General features: G+C 54.1%; 1 protein-coding gene across 24 annotated transcripts in view; it reads left to right on the top strand.

Annotated features, from left to right (window-relative positions):
* The window catches only part of PITPNM2 (phosphatidylinositol transfer protein membrane associated 2), a 164,043-nt gene that overhangs the window by 129,398 nt on the left and 14,189 nt on the right, over nucleotides 1-20,456 (top strand). For 23 of the 24 annotated variants that reach the window (XM_015475470.3, XM_024977287.2, XM_024977280.2 and 20 more), the window contains 8 exons: nucleotides 5,444-5,658; nucleotides 6,719-6,840; nucleotides 9,858-10,085; nucleotides 12,699-13,007; nucleotides 13,962-14,057; nucleotides 16,767-16,871; nucleotides 17,040-17,110; nucleotides 19,942-20,189. In XM_015475470.3, the coding sequence (XP_015330956.1) occupies nucleotides 5,444-5,658; nucleotides 6,719-6,840; nucleotides 9,858-10,085; nucleotides 12,699-13,007; nucleotides 13,962-14,057; nucleotides 16,767-16,871; nucleotides 17,040-17,110; nucleotides 19,942-20,189 (1,394 nt within the window). Of the gene's footprint in view, nucleotides 1-5,443; nucleotides 5,659-6,718; nucleotides 6,841-9,857; nucleotides 10,086-12,698; nucleotides 13,008-13,961; nucleotides 14,058-16,766; nucleotides 16,872-17,039; nucleotides 17,111-17,379; nucleotides 17,537-19,941; nucleotides 20,190-20,456 lie in introns of those variants that run through there. The other variant, XM_059876036.1, reaches the window with a different exon arrangement.

Here is a 20,456-nt window from a genome sequence, read left to right on the forward strand (position 1 = left end):
GCTCAGCAAAGTGAGGAAGTGATCGGAAGCGGCTTGGCCAGGACCCTGGACAGCGCTGAGAGCTGCCTGATTGGCCGGGGGTTTCTTGGTCTTTGAATCTTTTAAACCCACCCCCTCCCCGCCCCTTCATCCAGAGCTTTCTCTGCACCAGACGCCAGGTGGCCCAGACTTCTCTCTTGCATACCCCAGGCTCCAGGGATGCAGCAGGGGAGCACAGGAGGAGGGGAAGGTTCTCCACCCAGCCTGTGTGGGTAGAGTAGGCAGGGGGACCCGTCAGTTCTCACGCTGGGCATCTGTGCCCCTGGGAGCCGGGCCTGTCTCTCCTGCCTGTCCTTCCATGGTCTCCGGGGGAGGCACCAAGCGCCGCCTGCCCTCCCCTCCTCCTCTTCTCCCCTGCCCCAACCCTGGGACCTGGGGTCTGTGCAGCCCCACTAAGGCCAAGCAGGAAGGACCCCACCCCCACCCCCACCCCCATCCCTGCTCCCTCTCTGTCCTTCTCTGCCCTCAGATCCCAGCTGGCTGGGCACCTTCAGAGACTCCCTGTGCCCTGGCCCCTCCGACCTGCACATCCTCTTCTTGCGAGCCACCGGGAACCCCAGACCTTCATTCCATGCCCTGGGGCCGTCGTAACAAACCACCACAAACTAGGTGGCTTAAAGCAATGGAAATGTATTCTCTCAAAGTTCTGGAGGGTAGAAGTTCAAAATCAAGGTGTTAGGGGGCTATGCTCCCTCTGGAGGCTTTGGGGGGCTGGGGAGAATCCTTCCTTGTCTCTCCTAGCTTCTGGTGGTGGCCCACAATGCTCGGCATTTCTCACTTTAAGGCTGTCTCACTGCAGTCTCTGCCTCCATTGTCACATGGCCCCCTGCCTCTGTGTGCGTCTGTCTCCATCTTCCCTGTGTGTGTGTCTGTGTCTCCGTTTCCTCTTCTTTCTGTCGCTGTGTCAGGTCCCAGTCGTGTCATACGGGATCTTCCTTGCATCACGCAGGTCTTCTGTTGTGGCGCACGGACTCTTTCGTTGTGGCACGTGGGCACAGACTTAGCTGCTCCTCGGCATGTGGGATCTTAGTTTCCCGACCAGGGATCGAACCCCCGTCCCCTGCATTGCAAGGCAGATTCTTAACCACTGGACCACCAGGGGTGTGTCCCCCGTTTTCTTTTCTCATAAGGATGCCTTATGAGAATGAGAATGAGAAGGATGCCTTCTCATTGAATATTGCTGCTGCTGCTAAGTTGCTTCAGTCCTGTCTGACTCTGTGTGACCCCATAGACGGCAGCCCACCAGGCTCCCCCGTCCCTGGGATTCTCCAGGCAAGAACACTGGAGTGGGTTGCCATTTCCTTCTCCAATGCATGAAAGTGAAAAGTGAAAGTGAAGTCACTCAGTCGTGTCCGACTCTTAGCGACCCCAAGGACTGCAGCCCACCAGGCTCCTCGGTCCATGGGATTTTCCAGGCAAGAGTACTGGAGTGGGGTGCCATTGCCTTCTCCACATTGAATATAGGGGCCACCCTTAATTGTCCAATCCATTTACATTAAGATGACCTCATCTTAACTAATTCCATCCTCAAAGACCCTATTCCCAAGTAAGGTCATAGTTTGAGATTCCAGGTGGACGTGGTCTGGCAGGGAGACTGCAACCCACTACCCTGGGCCTTAGGCAGACAGGGAGCCCCGCCCCCGACTAGGATTTTGGGAACTGACACCAGGCGGAAGCAACCCGTCCAGGATGAGAGAAAGGTGATCGCAGGGTAAGGACTACAGTCTCCACTTGCTCAGTAACTGTTTATCAGCACCTCTCTGTGCTGAGGTGTTTTCCTTGAGGTGCCCAATGCTGTGGGTGAGCAGGCCCCGGAATCTAACAGGTCTGAGTTTGTCCCGGCTCTGCCAGTTAGTAACTGTAACCTCGGATGGGTCACTCTGCCTCTCTGGGCCTCCACCTTCCCATCTGAACATTGGGAGTGAGAGCAGTCCTGCACCTTTCTCAAGGGGCTTCTGCAGGAACTAGAGAAAGAACATGCCAGGCACTTAGCACAACCACTAATCAACAAGGATGCTGTAAGAGGCGGGAGCTTGGAAGGCATCCAGGAAACGGTTGCTGTTTTCATTACGGAATCTGGGCCACATTCCAGGAGCTCCTTTAAAGAGCAGGGAATGGGCATGTCCCTGCTCTGACCCCTCCTTGGCCTCAATCAGGGTCTTTTTTTTTTTTCTGACGGGGACCCAGTGGCTCTGGACATGGAGATACAGTACATCTTTGTGCCCTAGAGAGAGTCGTGCCCCAAGGATGAGGCAGTGCTGTTGGGGATGCCTGTGGGCGTGGGTGTGTGCCTGCACTCGGGGTGCATGCATGTGCCAGCGTGCGCACAGCTGCTGTCCTGGAAGCTGACCGAAGATGACCTTGGTGATGCCAGCATGTTGCCATGGAAACAGATGCTGGGTTTAAAGTCACTAGCACCTTGATCACGAAGGTTTTGTGCAAAAGCAGAAACCCGACCTTTCAGACCCCAGGAAGGACGTTGGAGGCAGAGAGACACTTGGGGGTGACCTAGGCGTTCCGTCTCTTGGGCAGTGCCTCCGAGGCCCCTTCTTATTCCTTGTGTTTGAACTCTCTGAAATCTTAGTTGAGTGCAGGAGGCAGGGTTGGTTTTTATTTCTTTGTTTGTTTGATTTTATACCAGACTTATTGAGATGTAAGTCCCACACTGCACAATTCACACATTTAAAGTGTACAGTTTAGTGGCTTTTAGCACTTTTCAGAGTTGTGAAATTATCACAATTTTAGAGCATTTTCATCACCCCATAAAGAAGTCACTCTCCATTATCCCCCAACACCCAGGCAACCAATAATCTACTTTCTGACTCTCTAAATTTGCCTGTTCTAAGCATTTCATAGAAGTGGGGTCATACAGTATATTTCCTTAACTAAACATGTTTTCAGGGTTCAACTATGTAGTAACACGTGTCCGTCCTTCCTTCTTTTTTGGGGCCACATCACATTTCATGGTACGGATATGATGTATCAGATGTATTATTTACAGAAACTTTGCTTTCATTCTGTGTTGTCCTTTCACGCTCTTGATAGCATCCCTTGATACACAAAAGTTGCTTTTTTTTTTTTGGCCGTGCCTCATGCCATGCAGGGTCCTAGTTCCCAAACCAGAATCGAACCTGTGCCCCCTGCAGCGTAAGCTTGTGCAGTGCCTTAACCACCGGACCATCAGAGAAGCCCCTGTTCTTTCTTAAATTTTGATAAATTCCAATTTAGATTTTTTTCTCTGACTGCCGATACTTTGGGTATCATATTTGAAAAACCATTGTCAAATCCAAGGTCATGAAGATTTGCCCTAATATTTTCTCCTAAGAGTTCTATACTTTTAGTTCTAACAAGTTGGTCTTTGATCTGTTTTGAGTTCCTCTTTATATGTGGTACGGCATTGTGGGCATGTGGATATCTAATTGTCCCAGCAGGATTTGTTGTAAAGACTGTTCCTTCTCCCATTGAATGGTTTTTGCACCCTTGTTGAAAATCAGTAAATATAGTGTGTAAATATTGGATTTATTTCTAAACTCTCACCTCCATTACACAGACTTGTCCTATGCCAGGACTGCACTGTTTTGATTACTATAGTTTTATAGCACTTTTTTTTAAATGGGCCACACCATGGAGGATGTGGGATCTTAGTTTCCTGCTGCTGATGATGCTAAGTCGCTTCAGTCGTGTCCGACTCTGTGCGACTCCATAGACGGCAGCCCACCAGGCTCTGCCGTCCCTGGGATTCTCCAGGCAAGAACACTGGAGTGGGTTGCCATTTCCTTCTCCAATGCATGAAAGTGAAAAGTGAAAGTGAAGTCACTCAGTCGTGTCCAACTCTTCAAGACCCCAAGGACTGCAGCCTACCAGGCTCCTCCATCCATGGGATTTTCCAGGCAAGAGTACTGGAGTGGGGTGCCATTGCCTTCTCCTGACCAGGGATCAAACCCACATCCCCTGCTTTGGAAGGCAGATTCTTAACCACTGGACTACCAGGGAAGTCCTTATTAGCAAGTTTTGATATGAGAAAATGTGAGCTTTCCAACTTTGTTTTATTTTCAAGATTGTTTTGACTATTTGAGATCCCTCAAAATTCTGTATGAATTTGAGGATCAGTTTTTCCCTTTCTACTGAAAAGGCCATTGGATTTTGATAAGGATTACATTGGACCCACAGATTGCTTTGGGGAGTGTTGACATCTTAACAATATTAAATCTTCCAATTCATATGAACACAGATGTCTTTTCCATTTATTTTAAATCTTCTTTAATTTCTTTCAGTAATGTTTTATAGTTTTCTGTATACAACTCTCGCTCCTCCTTGGTTAAATTTATTCTTAAGTATTTTATTCTTTTGGATGCCATTGTAAATGGAAATGATTTCTTTATTTCCTTTCTGCATTATTTGTTCTAGTGTGTTGATTTTGTATCCTACAACTCCGTTGAATTCATGTATTAGATCTAACAGATTTGGGAGGATTTTAGGTTTTTCTGTGTTTAAGATTGTGTCATTAACAAATTGAGATAGTTTTACTTCTTTCTTTAAAAAATGTTTTTATTTATTTTATTTTTGGCTGGGCTGGGTCTTGGTTTCTTCAAGGACTTTTCTGTAGTTGCAGTTCTTGGACTTATTGCAGTGGCTTCTCTTGTGGAACATGGGCTCTGGAGCGCAGGCTCAGTTGTGGCTCATGGGCTTTGTTATTCCACTGCATGTGGGATCTTCTGGACCAGGGATCGAACCCATGTTTCCCTTATTTGCAGGCAGATTCTTTACCACTGAGTCACTAGAGAAGCCCCACTTCTTCCTTTATAAAAAAAATTTTTTGGCTGCATCGGGTCTTAGTTGCGGCACATGGAATCTTTATTGCAGAATCTTTATTTGCGGCATGCAAACTCTTAGTTGCGGCATGTGGGATCTAGTTCCCTGATCAGAGATGGAACCTGGCCCCCTGCAGTGGGAGATTGGGGTGTTAACCACTGTGCCACCTGGGAAGTCCCTACTTCTTTCCAATTCGAATGCCTCTTACTATTTCTTTTTCTTGCCTAATTTCTCTGGCTAGAACCTCCAGTACAATGTTGGCTAAAAGGTGAGAAAGCAAGCACATCCTCTTGACCTTGGGGACACTTTCAGGCCCAGGAGATTCAGGAGTCAGAACGGAGGAGTTTGTATGTGCATTACTGGGCCCGGAGAGGGAACCGTGGCCCTTCAGTCTTCTGCATGAATGCTGGGACACGTGGAGCCTTGTGGGGGGAGGTATTTGAGGAGGATGTGTTGAAGTGACCCAAAAGGAGCCAGCCTGGTTGGCCAAAGCCTCCCCCACCCCCCTGCACTCAGCACCCTCACCTGGGTCTCCCGAGCCCCTCCCCTTCTGCAGAGAGCTCCAGACCCACACGTGCTTTTGTCCCCACAGAAGAAGAGCCGGAACGAGACACACGGCGAAGGCAGCGGCGTAGAGATCCTGGAGAACCGGCCGTACACAGACGGCCCCGGCGGCTCCGGGCAATACACACACAAGGTGTACCATGTGGGCATGCACATCCCCAGCTGGTTCCGCTCCATCCTGCCCAAGGCGGCCCTGCGGGTGGTGGAGGAGTCCTGGAACGCCTACCCCTACACTCGAACCAGGTGAGCCTGCCCTCGGCCCCATGTCGCCCTCCCAGGAAGTAACCCAGGGGCATAGATACTGGCGCTGGCCCCCCAGATAGTCTCAGCTGCCTGGCTCCCAGGGAGCTGAGCCTCCATTCTAAGTGGTACCCTGAAGGTTCCCCCTCAGGGGAATAGACAGGACAGGGCAGGCTATACCCCTAGGTGCCTCCTAGCCTGCCAGTGGGGGGAGCCCAGGAAGGCATGAGTCCAGTGAGGGCTATCTGAGACTCCTTTGCCATCTGGAAAGGCTCAGGGAACACAAACTCACTTTAATGTTTGCCTAGGAATGCAGGACAGTCCACCAGCTGGGAAGAAACAGGAACTGAGGGTAGCCCAGATGGCTCAGAGATTCCCTCCAACCCTGACACCTTCAGCGACTATGATGATATTTTATAACAAGCCATGTTGAACATGGCTTTCTTTGGATCCCCCTGGGTAGGGGGCACTTTTCACTCTGTGCCGCCCACCCAATATAACTGAGCACTGCTTGATTAGAAGAGAGAGGGGGCCACCCATGTGCTGAACAGGTGGGGTCCCCACGAGTCTTCTGGGGCTTCTTTGTCCAGGTGGGTGAGGGCCTGGAACTTGCTGGGGAATCCATCCAGGTTGTTCACTTCCCAGCAGTACTTTTCTCCTCTGAGTTCATCTCCAGCCAAGAGAGAGAGGCTGTCTCCCTGTTGCCACACTTGGCTTCTTAGGGGACAGGGGAGAGGGTGGCATGTCACACCAAGCGCTGGTCCAGATTCAGCCCATTTGGTACTGTGCCACCTTATAACTGCATCCACACCGTGTTCACATCATGCCTCACACACGTGGACACAGGCTGCCAGCCACTTCCTGCAATGATTCCCCGCCTCCCCGTAAGTCCACCCCTCCCGCTGGCCCCAACTTGGACTTGGCTCTTCTTGGGATGCAGTGAAGGTCCAGGAGGACAGAACAGACAGGTCTCACCCACCACTCCAGCCCTCGTCCTCCACCCAGCGACCCACGCCCACCCCTCTGAGCCTGGGTCCTAGTGGATACTCTCCTTCCCCCACAGGTTCACTTGCCCTTTTGTGGAGAAATTCTCCATCGACATCGAAACCTTTTATAAAACCGATGCTGGAGAAAACCCCAACGTTTTCAGCCTGTCTCCTGTGGAAAAGAACCAGCTGACAATCGGTAACCGTCCACCCTGATGCTGCCACCCTAGGAGGGCCAGGAGCCCTTCGGGGCCAAGTTCCCAGTTGCCCTGCCCATAGGTCCCTGGACTCTGCCCCTGGTCTCCAGGCCTGGCAGGCTCCAGATCGGCTTCTGTCCTGGGAGGGGAGGTTAGAGTCCAAGCCAGCCTGGTGGGAAGTCGGGGGAGCTGGGGAGGCAGGACGGGTCTCCTTGGCCCCATTTCCCTGATGTGCCCACTGAGGCTAAGTGCTTTTCCACTCAAGCCCCTTCCCTCCATCCCTTTGAGGTGTCCCCATCCCCAGAAATGCACGTGTGCTTGGGAGCCATCTAGGGCTGACAGCCATCGGCGGATGTGGCAGGCCGGGTGGGGGATGTGCACACAGTGGGGCCTGTGTCCCCTTGATGGTGGGCGGCCTCTCCTCCACTCCCCTCCAGCTGACTACACCGTGCAGGAAATGGGTCCCATTTGTTAAGTCGTTTTCAAGAAAGGCCCGAGGGACATCCTTGGCAGTCCAGTGGTTGAGACTCTGCGCTCCCAATACAGGGGACACGGGTTCACTGGTTGGGGAATTCAGATCCCACATGCTGTATGGCATGGCCTGAAAAGAAAAAAGAAAAAGAAAAGCCAGAAATCAGGGTTTTCATGTGAAATCTCCCAGTTCCTCAAGGTTGACAAATATTTTTAAAATCTTTGTAAATATACCAGCCAGACAAAACACATCAGTGGACCAGCTGCACCTTGACAGCCCCCAGGCCCCTAGGAATGAGCCGTTGTGGGTCTCAGACGGGTGTTGGAGGGGTGGTGATGACCCTCAGCCACCCTCGGATGCCGAGATGGCTTTTCCCTGGGACTCCTCCCTCCTGCCCGAGCTTTTAGGCCCCACTGGGGTTTGGGAGATGCATCAGCTTGCTAAGACCATCAGAACAGGGTACCACAGACTTAAGGGCTTAAAGAAACAGATGCTTAGTGTCTCACGATTTTGGAGGTCAGAGTCAAGGTCAAGGTATCGGCAGGGTTGGCTGCTTCTGGAGTCCCTGAGGGAGAATCTGTTTGGGGTCTCTCCCTGAGCTCTTTTTAAATTTTAAATATTTATTTATTTGACTGCATCACGTCTTAGTTGCAGCATGCAGGATCTTTTATTGCAATGCATGGTTTCTCTAGTTGCAGCACATAGGCTCCAGAGCGAGAGGGCTCAGTAACCCCGTGGCATCTTAGTTCCCCAACCAGGGATCAAACCCATGTCCCCTGCATTGGAAGGTGGATTCTTAACTGCTGGGCCTCCAGGGGAGTTCCCCTAGCTTCCTGTGGCTGCTGGCAGTCTTTGGTGTTCTTTGGCCTGTAGACACTCCACCCCAATCTCTGTCTTCATCTTTACATGGTGTTCTGTCAGTGTTCAAGTCTATATTCACATTTCTCCTTTTTCTTTTTTAATTGAAGTATACTTGATTTAAAATATTGTGTTAGTTTCAGGTGTTGTTTTTTTTTTTTTAATGAGCCAAATCTCTCCTTTGTTGCAATGTGGGAGACCCAGGTTCAATCCCTGGATCAGGAAGATCCCTTGGAAAATGGAATGGCTACCCACTCCAGTGTTTTTGCCAGGAGAATCCATGGACAGAGGAGCCTGGCGGGCTACAGTCCATGGGGTCACAAAGCGTCCGACCACGACTGCGGAACTAAAACTTTTACTGCTTTCTCCTTTGCATAACCATGCTGGTTAGATTAGGTGCCCTCCTTTAGATGACTTCTTTCAAGACCCTGTCTCCAAATAAGGTCATATTCTGAGGCCGACATATGCGTTTGCCAGGGGACGCACTCTACCCATAACAGGAAGGAAGGGCCCAGACCCTCTGACAGCTTTTGTCTGGCCAGCTGCAGGCTCTCCCCGGAGGCCTCCCGTCATGGTTCACGTCCCAGCCCTCCTCTTGGTGGCCATTGCCTGCCCCAGTGGACCGGGCATGTGGTCTACTCTGGGAAGGATGTAAATCCTCTCCACTGTCTGCTGCCCCCGGGCTGCTCTGACCCATTGCCTGTTCCAGTGGGGCTGATGTCTTCCTCTGTAAACCACAGCCCAGACCCGGTGCCAGGAAGATGAGACAGCCAGGGCCCGGGCCCGGCAGAGCCCCACCAAGTGCCATTGTCCCCACACCTCTGAAAGGAGGTTCTCTGAGCTACAAGCCCCGTCCTAGGTTCCTCCTCACCAAGTGTGCACACAGCCCCATCTGACACATGCATACCACAGGAGCCAGCCCAGCGAGATGGTTTTGACTTGGGGGAGGAGGCATTTGACCAGAGGTCATTCTTCCCAGAGTCACTGTCACCCCCCTTCCCCGAATCAGGTCTTACCAGCCCCCAGTCCTGTTTCCCCAGCGCCCAGCACATCCTGGACTGGCTCATGCCCAACACCTCCCTCTGGGCCCTTCAAACTTGGTTTCTGGACTCCTCCTGCTGTCTGTCTGGGAGGGGCTTCCTAGCAGACCAGCCACCTTCAGGGTGCCTGGCGAGTGATGGCTGATGAGTCCAGCTGCATCCCCGTCACCTCTCACCATGCAGACACTCTGGTGGTTCCCCAAACTGCCCCACTTCTGGGTCAAGAGTCACACTCTGGGATGTTCTCCGCCTCATAGTTCTGCGCCTGTGGCTGAAATGCCAGCTTGTCCTCTTTTACTCTCCCCTGCCCCATCCCACATCCTCCATGGAAATTCATCTTCCCCACCCGTGCTCCTCCAGCTCATCACCTGATTTATGCGCTTTGGCAACTGTGCACAAAGCAGGGGTTTTGCTGAAATGATTTGAAAAGACAACAAGGAAAGACACAGGTCCTGAAGTCAGGGGAGCTCGGGGATCAGAGTGGTCCAGAGCAGCATCTCCACTCCCATGTGGGGCCCTGGGACACATCCAAGCCTGGGGTCCTGCCAAGATTCGGGGATGGCAGGAACATGGGGGAGGAGACTGGAAAGGGAGGGGTGGGGTAGAGGTTGGGGCCGAAGGGGTCACTCACAGGGGGGTCTCCTCGTAGATTTCATCGACATTGTCAAGGACCCCGTGCCCCCCAATGAGTATAAGACGGAAGAGGACCCCAAGCTGTTCCACTCAACCAAGACCCAGCGGGGGCCCCTATCGGAGAACTGGATCGAGGAGTACAAGCAGCAGGTGTTCCCCATCATGTGCGCCTACAAGCTCTGCAAGGTGGAGTTCCGCTACTGGGGCATGCAGTCCAAGATCGAGAGGTTCATCCACGACACGGGTGAGGGCGCCCGCCTCTCCCTCTGTGTCCCTCCATCCGCCTGCCGCCCCCCAACCCCCCGCGTCTGCCTGGGACTCCAAGTTTCTGTTACTCTGGGCAGGTGACCCCAGGGCCCACGTGCAGCATCCCACCTGGTTTACCTTGACCACACAAACACTTGTCGAGCACCTACTGAAGACAGGCAGTGTGTGTCCTGCCCCAGACGCTCTGGACTAGCTGGAGTTTCTAACATGTGGTGCCCACCCCCATGGGGTGTAACGCCTCCTTCCTGCTGTTCATGGCACCTCTTGGCACCCTGGGGCCAGACCCCAGGCCCTGCACCAGTGTTGCCTCCTGCTTTGGGTTGAAAGTCCCAGCGGACAGTGGCTTGGCCATCCTCTGGTCCTCACACCCATGCTGGCCTGGCCTGGAGCAAGTGCCCAGGAAACAGAGGACCAACAGATGACCGGGGGTTCCTGGCACAGCTAGAGCTGACCCAGGGTCCTCCCTGCCCTAGAGCTACCTCGGCTCCTTCCATGTCCCCCAGGTCAGGGTAGGGGTCAGTGCCCAGGGCCTGGTCTTAGCCCCGAGGCTCATGATCCAGGAGCAGCACCCAGGCAGACACCCATTGACTCCCAGAGTAAGGGTGACTGTGTAGCCCTGAGCAGAGTCACAGCACCTCTGGTAACACTTCACAAGTGTCACATCAGCTCTCCCTGGCCCAGTAGGGTGGCCACTGTCACTCCCCGCCTCCACCTTGATTGCAGAGGAGGAAGCAGAGGGCCAGTCCTGGGTGTGACCCCAAATCTTCTGGCCCATCTGTCCTTGTCCAGACATAACGTGTCGTCAGACAGTCTGTCCACCATTAGTGCTGGCTGGCCCTGAGGGTGGTGTTCCTGAGGCCGTAGCCTGGGGCCTGGGAGCACCCTCCCAGGAACAGAGGGTGAGAGGGAGTTCCTTCTAGGCAGACGTTTGGGATTGAGAGATTTAGAAAGGACAGCAGGGGAGACAGAGCGGCCTGAGCGAGTCCAGGAGAGGGGAATCAGGAGCAAGGGTCACCGGAGACCAGCCTGGGGACAAGCAAGGACTGGGCTACCCGGGAAGCCGCTCAGTTTTCTGTAGGAAAGCGGGCGGAGGATCCAGTGACAACCCTTCTGGGTCTGCCCCAGCCCCTGGGAGAAACTCAAATGCACGTTCTGGAATGTTCAGAGCAGCAGGTTTGTAAAAGCAAAATGGACAAACAGTGAAAGTGAGCCAAAGGCCCATTGGCAGGAGAAGGAATAAATAAAATGTGGTATTTCAAACAAATAAAAATCGACCGCACAGCAACAAACCGGAAACTCACCCAGAAAAGCAAGTGGCAGAAAAATAACGTGCAGCGTGACACATACATGTAAATGTCAACAACATGTAGACCAACCCAACGTCTTGTATAGAAAAACATGGAAAGAAGAGCAAATGATAAAACACAGAACTCAGGATGGACCCCTACGGGGCGGGAGGGTGATGGTGGGGTCCGTGTTGCTGGTCACTTCTGCTCCCTTGAAGAATGATGTGTGTATCGGGGGGGAGCCAAGGTGATTTATTTCTCCTTAATGTTTTTTTAAGCAGCTTATTGAGGCCTAATTTTGCATTTGTTATAAGAGAAGTTTGAGTTCCGTAAGTTTGAGTGTATTTGCAGAGTAGTGCACATAGTTCTAGAACATTCCACCCCCCCAGAGCCTTTCCCAATCACCCCCACTCTCATCCTCACCCAAGGCAGCCCCCATCTGCTCCCTGTGCTCGTGGTCCTTCTGTTCTTTATACCTTTAAAGTATCTTATTTTCTGCCTTCTATGTATAAGATATTCCTGTATGTCTTTATCCTGTTTTATTTTATTTTATATTTGTTTATGTGGCTGGGTTGTAGTTGCAGCACATGGAAACTTCAGTCTTCCTTGTGGCACGGGGGATCATTTAGTCACAGCATTCAATCTCTTAGTTTCATAATGTGGGATCTAGTTCCCTAACCAGGGATTGAACCTGGACCCCTTGCATTGGGAGCTCAGTTTTAGCCACTGGGCCACCAGGGAAATCCCTATCATGTTTTATATGCATATATATTTATTTTAAAAAGAAAGGACCGGCACTTCCCTCATGGCCCATTGATTAACACTCTGTGCTTCCAATACAGGGGACAGGGGTTCGATCTCTGGTCGGGGAACTAAGATCCCACACACATGTCACATGGCGTGGCCAAAAGTTTTTTTAATAAAAACAAATTAAAAGTGAATTTCAAAAAAGAAAGGACCAACCTGCTTCAAACTTAAGCTTGATTTTTCTGTGGGAAATTTAAGAGAGGCGCACTAGACCAGATAGGAAACACTCAGGGAGTCCTCCTCCAGCTCCCCTTGAGGGAGGAGACCCCCTGCCCCAGTTACAGAGCCACTATGAACTCGGGAGGCCATCTATAAGCTGGATCCCTCATTTGCACATGGGGAAATGAACCTGGGGGTTGGAGAGACAGTGGCTTGCTGGAGGCCAAGCAGTGGGTGTGGAGCAGAGCCTGACCCGCAGCCTGGGGTGGCTCCCAGCCGAGGGTCCCTAGGAGACTCTGACACAGGCCTGTTTGTCTTCCCTGCACCCCCGCCCCTAGGCCTGCGGAAGGTGATGGTGAGGGCCCACCGGCAGGCCTGGTGCTGGCAGGACGAATGGTACGGGCTGAACATGGACAACATCCGGGAGCTGGAAAAGGAGGCCCAGCTCATGCTGTCCCGCAAGATGGCCCAGTTCAATGAGGAGGACAAAGGGGCTGCGGAGCTGGCCAAGAATGAGGCTGCCCAGGACCAGGCCTCCGGGGAGCCCTCCCAGCCCAGCAGCAGCGGTGGGGAGCCCCTGGCGGGCAGGGGTCTGAAGAAGCAGTGGTCCACATCCTCCAAGTCATCTCGGTCATCCAAGCGGGGAGGTGAGCACCCTGCGACCACGCTGTGGGGTCCCCCCCCCTACTCGTCCACACCAGTGACCACCCCTCAGGGCAGCTCCCATCCCAGGGCGGCTGTGGGGTGTTCTAACACTGAAGGTGGTCTGCTGCTTTCGGATCCAAGGCCACACCTGTAGGGAGTCAGAACCAGTCACCTCTTCGTAGCCTCTGCTGCAGATTGAAGCCCAGGGCGACCCCCAACCCTGGCAGGTTCCCCCAGACTCACCCACACAGCCCCGGGCAGACAGGCAGGCTGGCCATATGGGAACCCCGCTCCCAGCCCCTCATAGGACCCGGTTGGCTGCAGCTCTGAGGAGCCAGGCTTCTGAGGCAAAGAGGAGAGAGGTCTGGGGTGGGGGATACACCCAGCATACCCAGGAGGGACTTCTGCCAAAGGACCTTGAAAGCCTTCAGATACTGAGAAAATCCTTTCTCTGAAACTTATGTGAAAGTGCAGTGGCTAGTGGGAAAACTCAGGGTATTTTGTGTAAAATACCAGGAGTCCCCCTCTACGCCTGCAAATCCAGCTTTTCCTACGCCAGGCTTGTCTGTCCTGTGCTGAAGGGATCCAGGGAAACACATACACCATACCTTTAATCTCACTCCCCACCACTGCCCAGCCTCCCTACCTATCAGCATCACTGTGGCAGTCTAAAGGGCTCGCTCCTGGGCCAGCCAGGTCAGGGGCACACGAGTGGACCCCAGCCCGGGTGGCTGCACATCCTGGCCTCATACCCAATACCCTCCCTACTCCATGTCCTCACGGGACAGGACCGCGCTGTGCCAGGTGGGCTGGGAGGTGAGCCAGGGCCACCCTGCCCTCACTCCATCCCCTCTGAGCCCTCCTGGCCCCGCTCCAGTGTCATCGCACCTGCCCGCTTCCACCTGCTCTTCCCAGGGCAGCCAGGTCCTCAGTCGGTCTGCGGTTTTGCCTTCTAGCGAGTCCTTCCCGCCACAGCATCTCGGAATGGAGGATGCAGAGTATCGCCCGGGACTCAGACGAGAGCTCGGACGATGAGTTCTTCGATGCTCATGGTAGGTGGGCACCCTGGAGCGCACGGGCCTTCCCAAGAGAGGGAGGGGTGGGATCTGAAAGTGTCGGTGGGGATGCAAGTCACGATGGGAATTACCCGTGGAAAGTTCTGGGTGAACAGCAGGGCGTCAGGGGCGGAGGCAGGATAAGATGAGGTCACCAGGAGTCTGGGCTCTCATACCCTAACCCTGATATCAGGATGTGCCCTGGATCTGGTGGGTAGGGACTGTTCTCTCAAACCCCCCAAAACAAATTTACAATCATATAGGGACATTTTTTTCCATTGTTGTTGTTCAGTCAGTCAGTCGTGTTTGACTCTGCCACCCCACGGACTGCAGCACCTCAGGCTTCGAGGTCCTTCACCATCTCCCGGAGTTTGCTCAGACTCCTGTCCATTGAGTTGGTGATGCCATCCAACCATCTCATCCTCTGCCGAATTTAACTCCCTAAGGGAATTCCCTGGCAGTCCAGTGGTTAGGACTTGGTGCTTTCATTGCCAAGGGCGTGGGTTCAATCCCTGGTCAGGGAACTAAGATCCTGCAAGCTGTTGTGGCACAACCAAAAAAAAAAAAATTTCCTCAGAAGCTTACGAAAGTGTAACTTCTGATTTTCTAATTTTTTGTAATTACTGTCTTTTCATGATTAAATTAACACACGTGTAATTCAGAAACTTCAAAAATGTGAACAAGCAGAAAATACGTAAAGAGCCCCTTTTCCCACGAATCTCAGAACAAGCACAGCAAGAGAACAGCCAGATGAATCACCCACCTGTGCTGGGAAGATGCAGGGTCTAAACAGCCTTCCTTCATACCTTGGTTGTTCCTCTCAAGGAAGTAAGAGGGGCTGGCAGGCAGGTTCAAGGAGATGGATTTGCAGTTCACAAGGCAGGACACAGGCTCAGAAAGGGACAGGGACTTGCCCACAGGCCTGCAACAGGGCAGAGGCAGGTTTGGCCCCTGCCAAACCTGGCAGGCAGGGCGGGGGGGACTTGGTACAGGAGCCAAGTGGCCCCTGAGCTGGCCTCTCCACTGGGGCCTCCCCGAGAGTAGGGAGTGGGTATGGGGCATCCCACACTCCCACCCTCCCCTCCAGCCAGGCCAAAAGGCTAAGCCCTTCCTGGCTTTGTGTCCCTAACATGAGGTAAAGACACAGGAAGAGTTTTAGAAAAATCTGGAAAAGAGAGACAGCAGAGCAGGAGATGTCACTGCTGCAGCGTCCTGAGGAAACCGTCCCAGTGACCCAGGGAGGAGGGACCAGCACATACATGCCAGGGTCCATACAACCGCTTCCTACCCAGGGGTCACGGGGATACGTTCTCAGGAAAGCAGACACAAGACTCATGGGTGGAACTGTTCACAGCAGCGCTTCTCACTAAGCTATCCTTTTGTGGACATTAAAAACAGTCAGGAACATTGTGGAGAAACAAACTGAAGTCCATCCATATGACGGACTATGACTCAGGCATGAAAAGGGATGAAGCACTGACACATGGTTGAATCTTAAAAATACCGTGTGGGGACTCCCCTGATGGCCCGGTGGCTAAGACTTCAAGCTCCCAGTGCAGAAGGCCCAAGTTAGATCCCACATGCTGCAACTAAGAGTTCGCATGCTGCCATTAAAGATCCCACGGGCGGCAACTAAGATCCGGAACAGCCAAATAAATAAATACTAAAAAAAAAAAAAGTATTGGAGAAGACTCTTGAGAGTTCCCTGGACAGCAAGGAGATCCAACCAGTCCAATCTAAAGGAGATCAATCCTGAGTATTCATTGGAAGGACTGATGCTGGCTGAAACTCCAGTACTTTGGCCACCTGATGTGAAGAACAGACTCATTTGAAAAGACCCTGATGCTGGGAAAGATTGAAGGCAAGAGGAGAAGGGGACGACAGAGGATGAGACGGTTGGATGGCATTACCAACTCAATGGACATGAGTTTGAGTAAGCTCCAGGAGTTGGTGATGGACAGGGAAGCCTGGCGTGCTGGAGTCCATGCAGTCACAAAGAGTCAGAGACGACTGAGCAACTGAACTGAAAAAAATACAAAAACCCCACCATGTGAAGTGGAAGAAGCCAGACACAAAAGACCACATACTGTAGGTACCATGTGTGGAAAATGTCCAGAATAGGCAAATCCATAAGGACAGAAAGTCCACCGGCAGTTGCCAGGAGCTGGGAGAGGGGGGCTGGGGCATGCCTGCTAATGGGGACTCCATGTGGGGAGATGGAGGAGCTCTGGGACCAGATAGGGCTAGTGGTTGCACAGCATTCTGAGTGGACTAGGTGCTACTTGAAAATGGTTAAAATAGTGAGTTTTATGTTCAGTGAATGTTACCACAATTTTTTTAAAAAACTCAAGCAGACAGCAATGAGAAGCCAGCACACCACAACTAGAGAGTTAGCCCTTGCTGTCCACAACTAGAGAAAACCCACATGTAGCACCGAAGACCCAGCATAGCCAATAATAATAATAATAATAAACCAAAAACATCAGGCAGAAGTCCTGTGAGAAGGTGGCCATGTGTCCGTCCTGTTAAGGAAGAGAGACCACAGAACCGAGTGGGGAGGGGCACACGAGCCATAGAAGCATGGGGGCCCCCCGGACTGGCCACTCCCAGGCCCTCCGCCACTGGAAGCCGGGCCTCCCAGTGACCGACACCACCCAGGTCCCCACCCTTGATCGAGGTGCTGAAGCCCCTCTCTTTCCTCCCCAGAGGACCTGTCTGACTCAGAGGAAATGTTCCCCAAGGACATCACCAAGTGGAACTCCAACGATCTCATGGACAAAATCGAAAGCCCTGAGCCAGAGGACTCACAGGGTAACCAGCTGGGGGCAGCAGGGCCTGGGGAGGGCAGCTAAGTGGACCAAGCCCTCCTCCCCGAGAAGGAGCACCCAGCCACCCGGGGGACTGGGGGCCTTGTAGGTCACGGTCACGACCTGTGTCCGGTGTTGTCTGCTCACAGCAGTCACCGCGTCTGTGTTGCAGATGGTCTGTACCGCCAGAGAGCCCCCGAGTTCAGGGTGGCCTCCAGCGTGGAGCAGCTGAACATCATCGAGGTGAGTTCCGAGGTGGCAGAGGGCCAGGGCCGCGGGGGGCAGGGGCCAGGGCGCCAAGGACCAGTCCCAAGGGGGCAATGGAGGCAGAACTTGGCACCCACAGCCTCACGTCCACTCTGGCCTGGGCACCACTGGAGAGGGGCCTGGGACCCACCCCCTCTGAAGTCCCTGACAACCAGTGGGGTCTGCTCCAGTAGGGCAGCTCCCCCAGGGAAGGCCTTGCCCTGCTCCGACCCTGGAGAGTAAAATGAGAAACTTGTAAATTCCAGATCAAAAATAAGATCTTCACCTTGTGCTCAACCTGTCTGAAGTCCCTGAAGAAAAAAAGATGGAAGGGGAGGAAACGAAAGTCACCTAGGCAGAAGTGATGTGGCTGGCCGTGGCCGCCCTACTCTCAGTGTGCAATAAAGCTGTCTTGGTAGAGTGCCTGTGTCCGCTTTGGGGGTTCTTTGCACGGAGCTCACGCCCCTTCTGCTCCTCCACCTGCGGGCGGTCAGAGCTGTTTGCGTTCGGGCGGGAGCCGGGGTGGAGTGGGGTCACCGCGCTGCTCTGGCCTCTAGCTGCCCAAGGTGGAGATGGTACCCCTGGGGACTCAGGACCCCTGGGGAGTTTGGACTAGGGGTTGGGAGGGCATCCACACTGCCCTCTCCTCTTGGGGTTCTCTTTGAGGTCTAAGGTCGAAGCAGGCTTTTCTAGAAGGGTAACTGGGACAAGGGGAGTTGATTTCCAGTTGCAAGTTAATGGCAGTGAAGCAAAGCAAACCCCCTCCTCCCCTTTGGTGCACACAGCTCTGACAGCCACCTCCCCCCCACCGCCCGGGAGGGGCAGAAGGGGGCCTCGGGCTCTGGATCTGCCTGTGGATGCGCATTTGGGCCCAGCACCGGTTCTGGAGTACCGCCATCCTGAGTCGGATCCCTTTGCTTGCAACAGCCCCCAAACCGGAGCTCCTCTCCCAACCGCAGGGAAGGAGGACGGCTTTATGGAGTCACTGATGGGGCCCTCCTGGCTCCCCAGAGCTGGCTCCCAGGCCCTGCCTCCCGAGGGCTCTGTTCCCACTAGGGTTCGAGTCTCAGGCAGGGCATGCCCTGGTAGAAAGCAGTTTGCACAGGAGGAAAGTTGTGTCTCGGGCTGGTCAGTGCTGGGTCCTGGCAGCCAGGCCCAGGCAGGCTCCCCGCACTGTCCAGCCCTGCCCATCCCAGGTGACTAGGGGTATGTCTGGGTGACCAGGAGGCTGCTCAAATATATTCCTTCCACAAGCCCCTCGCCTGACTGTATTGATAATCCTTGAGACCATCGGGCAGCCAATGACCCCACCATGCCTCAGGCCATGAGTTCATTCCCTCCCAGGCCTGGCAGCCGTGTGCAGCCCTCGGAAGAGACAGGAGTTGGACCCAAGCTCTGCTGGGCGTGCGTTCCTGCCTAGGCCCCAAGGCCCGTGACTGGCTGATGACCAGGCCCCTCCTGGGGATTGATGCAACCCAGTCTTATTTCCACTCTGGGCCGAGGACTGCCCGCCCATCAGCCGTCCTCTCACCCAAAGCCCTCTGCTGCTCAAAGGCTCCCAGTCTAGCCCGATCTGTTCCTGTGGCCTCACTGGTCGCTGGGCTCAGCACCCGCGCTGCCCATCCCTCTCCTGGGCTCTGCATTGACACTTGGGTCCTGCTGCTGCCCACTCCTGCCAGCCGATGGCCCAGTTCAGGGCCAACTGACCCCCTAGGGCCCTCAGATGGCTTCAGCCCCTTGTTCTGTCTTGCTGGTTCCTTAGGGAGAGGCCCCTCTCTTCAGCTCCCTTCCCCGACCCCCACACTCGCTGATATCACATGGGCATGGCGAGTACTCAGCAGTGGCTCCTCTTGGGCTCTGGCCTCCCACAGTCATATACCAGGAGTTGGGGGCAGGGAGAGGCCCCTGAACTGGGATTACAGCCTGGGGTAGGAGAAGAGCACTGAGCTGGTGGTAGAAGCTCTGGGTTCCAGTCCAGCTTGGCACTGACATGCTGTGTGACCTTAGATAAGTCCCTTGGCCTCTCTGGGTCACCTCGTCTCGAAATGGAACAGTTGGATATATGCAAGTCTCACTTGGACCTCACAAGCAGGGCTGAGCAGCAAGAGGTGGGGGCATGACTCCTCACAAATGGTGGGGCGGGGGGGGGGGGGGGCGGTTGTGGTTTCAAATAGAGATACCTGCATTGCCCTCTCTGTTCTAAGGTGCTGGGGCTCTACCTCTGCTGGACATCTCGGCTCTTGAGGACCTTGGTCTTAGAGTCTGGGAATGGCAGGGCCTGGAGGCCATAGTCCAGGGACAGCCCATATAGATAGAATGAGAGCTCAGTGCTGTTGGCAGAGCAGCCAGGCTGAGTCCCTGACCCCAGCCCCTCTTAAGTGAGTCTGTGACTGTCCAATGCCTGGACACAGACACACAGAGGGCAGGTTGACCCCAAAGGCCCGCACTGGACTGAGCTTCTGCCTCCTCCCCAAGGCCAGAAGCCCCAGAAACCCCTGTCTGGGCCCCCTTGATGGGAAGTGGAGTTTTTGCTTTGGATGGAATAGACCCCTTTCTCCATGTCCTCTGTACCCTGGTCAGGTCAGCGGCCAGGAGCTGGGATGCAGGCAGAGAGGACGGACGGGGAGGAGCAGCTGGCCTCCCCCACCAGGGGAAGGGCTTGAGGCATCGGGCACCAGGCCCCGGAGCAGAGGAACTGAGATCGCGGTTTTCAGAGGGTGTAATTGGGCCTCAACAGGCCTCTTTCCCCAGCATGACAGAAGCCTCGGCCCGGGCACAGAGCTGAGTCCCCAGGGAGTTGACCCCCACCAATCCCCCCACCCACACAGGATGAGGTCAGCCCTCCACTGGCCGCACCGCCCTCCAAAATCCACGTGCTGCTGCTGCTGTTGCATGGAGGCACCATCCTGGACACGGGCGCCGGGGACCCCAGCTCCAAGCAGGGAGACGCCAACACCATCGCCACCGTGTTCGACACCGTCATGCGCGTGCACTACCCCAGCGCCCTGGGCCACCTTGCCATCCGCCTGGTGCCCTGCCCACCCATCTGCTCCGATGCCTTCGCCCTCGTCTCCGAGTGAGTGTGTAGGCTCCACTCCTCCCCTGGCCCCGAGTGTCAGAGACCGTCCCACCTAATATTGGGACCATGGTCCCGTCATCCAATCCAGCTGTCTAACTTGTTCTGTTGGGAGGCAGCAAAACCCATGCAAGATGGCTGAGGTTAGAGTGTGTTAGTCACTCAGTCATGTCCAGATCTTTGCGACCCCAAGGACTGTAGCCCGCCAAGTTCCTCTGTCCATGGAATTCTCCAGGCAAGAATACTGGAGTGGGTAGCTGTTCCCTT

The sequence above is a fragment of the Bos taurus genome, chromosome 17 (genome assembly GCF_002263795.3).
Source record: "Bos taurus isolate L1 Dominette 01449 registration number 42190680 breed Hereford chromosome 17, ARS-UCD2.0, whole genome shotgun sequence".
NCBI lineage: Eukaryota > Metazoa > Chordata > Mammalia > Artiodactyla > Bovidae > Bos > Bos taurus.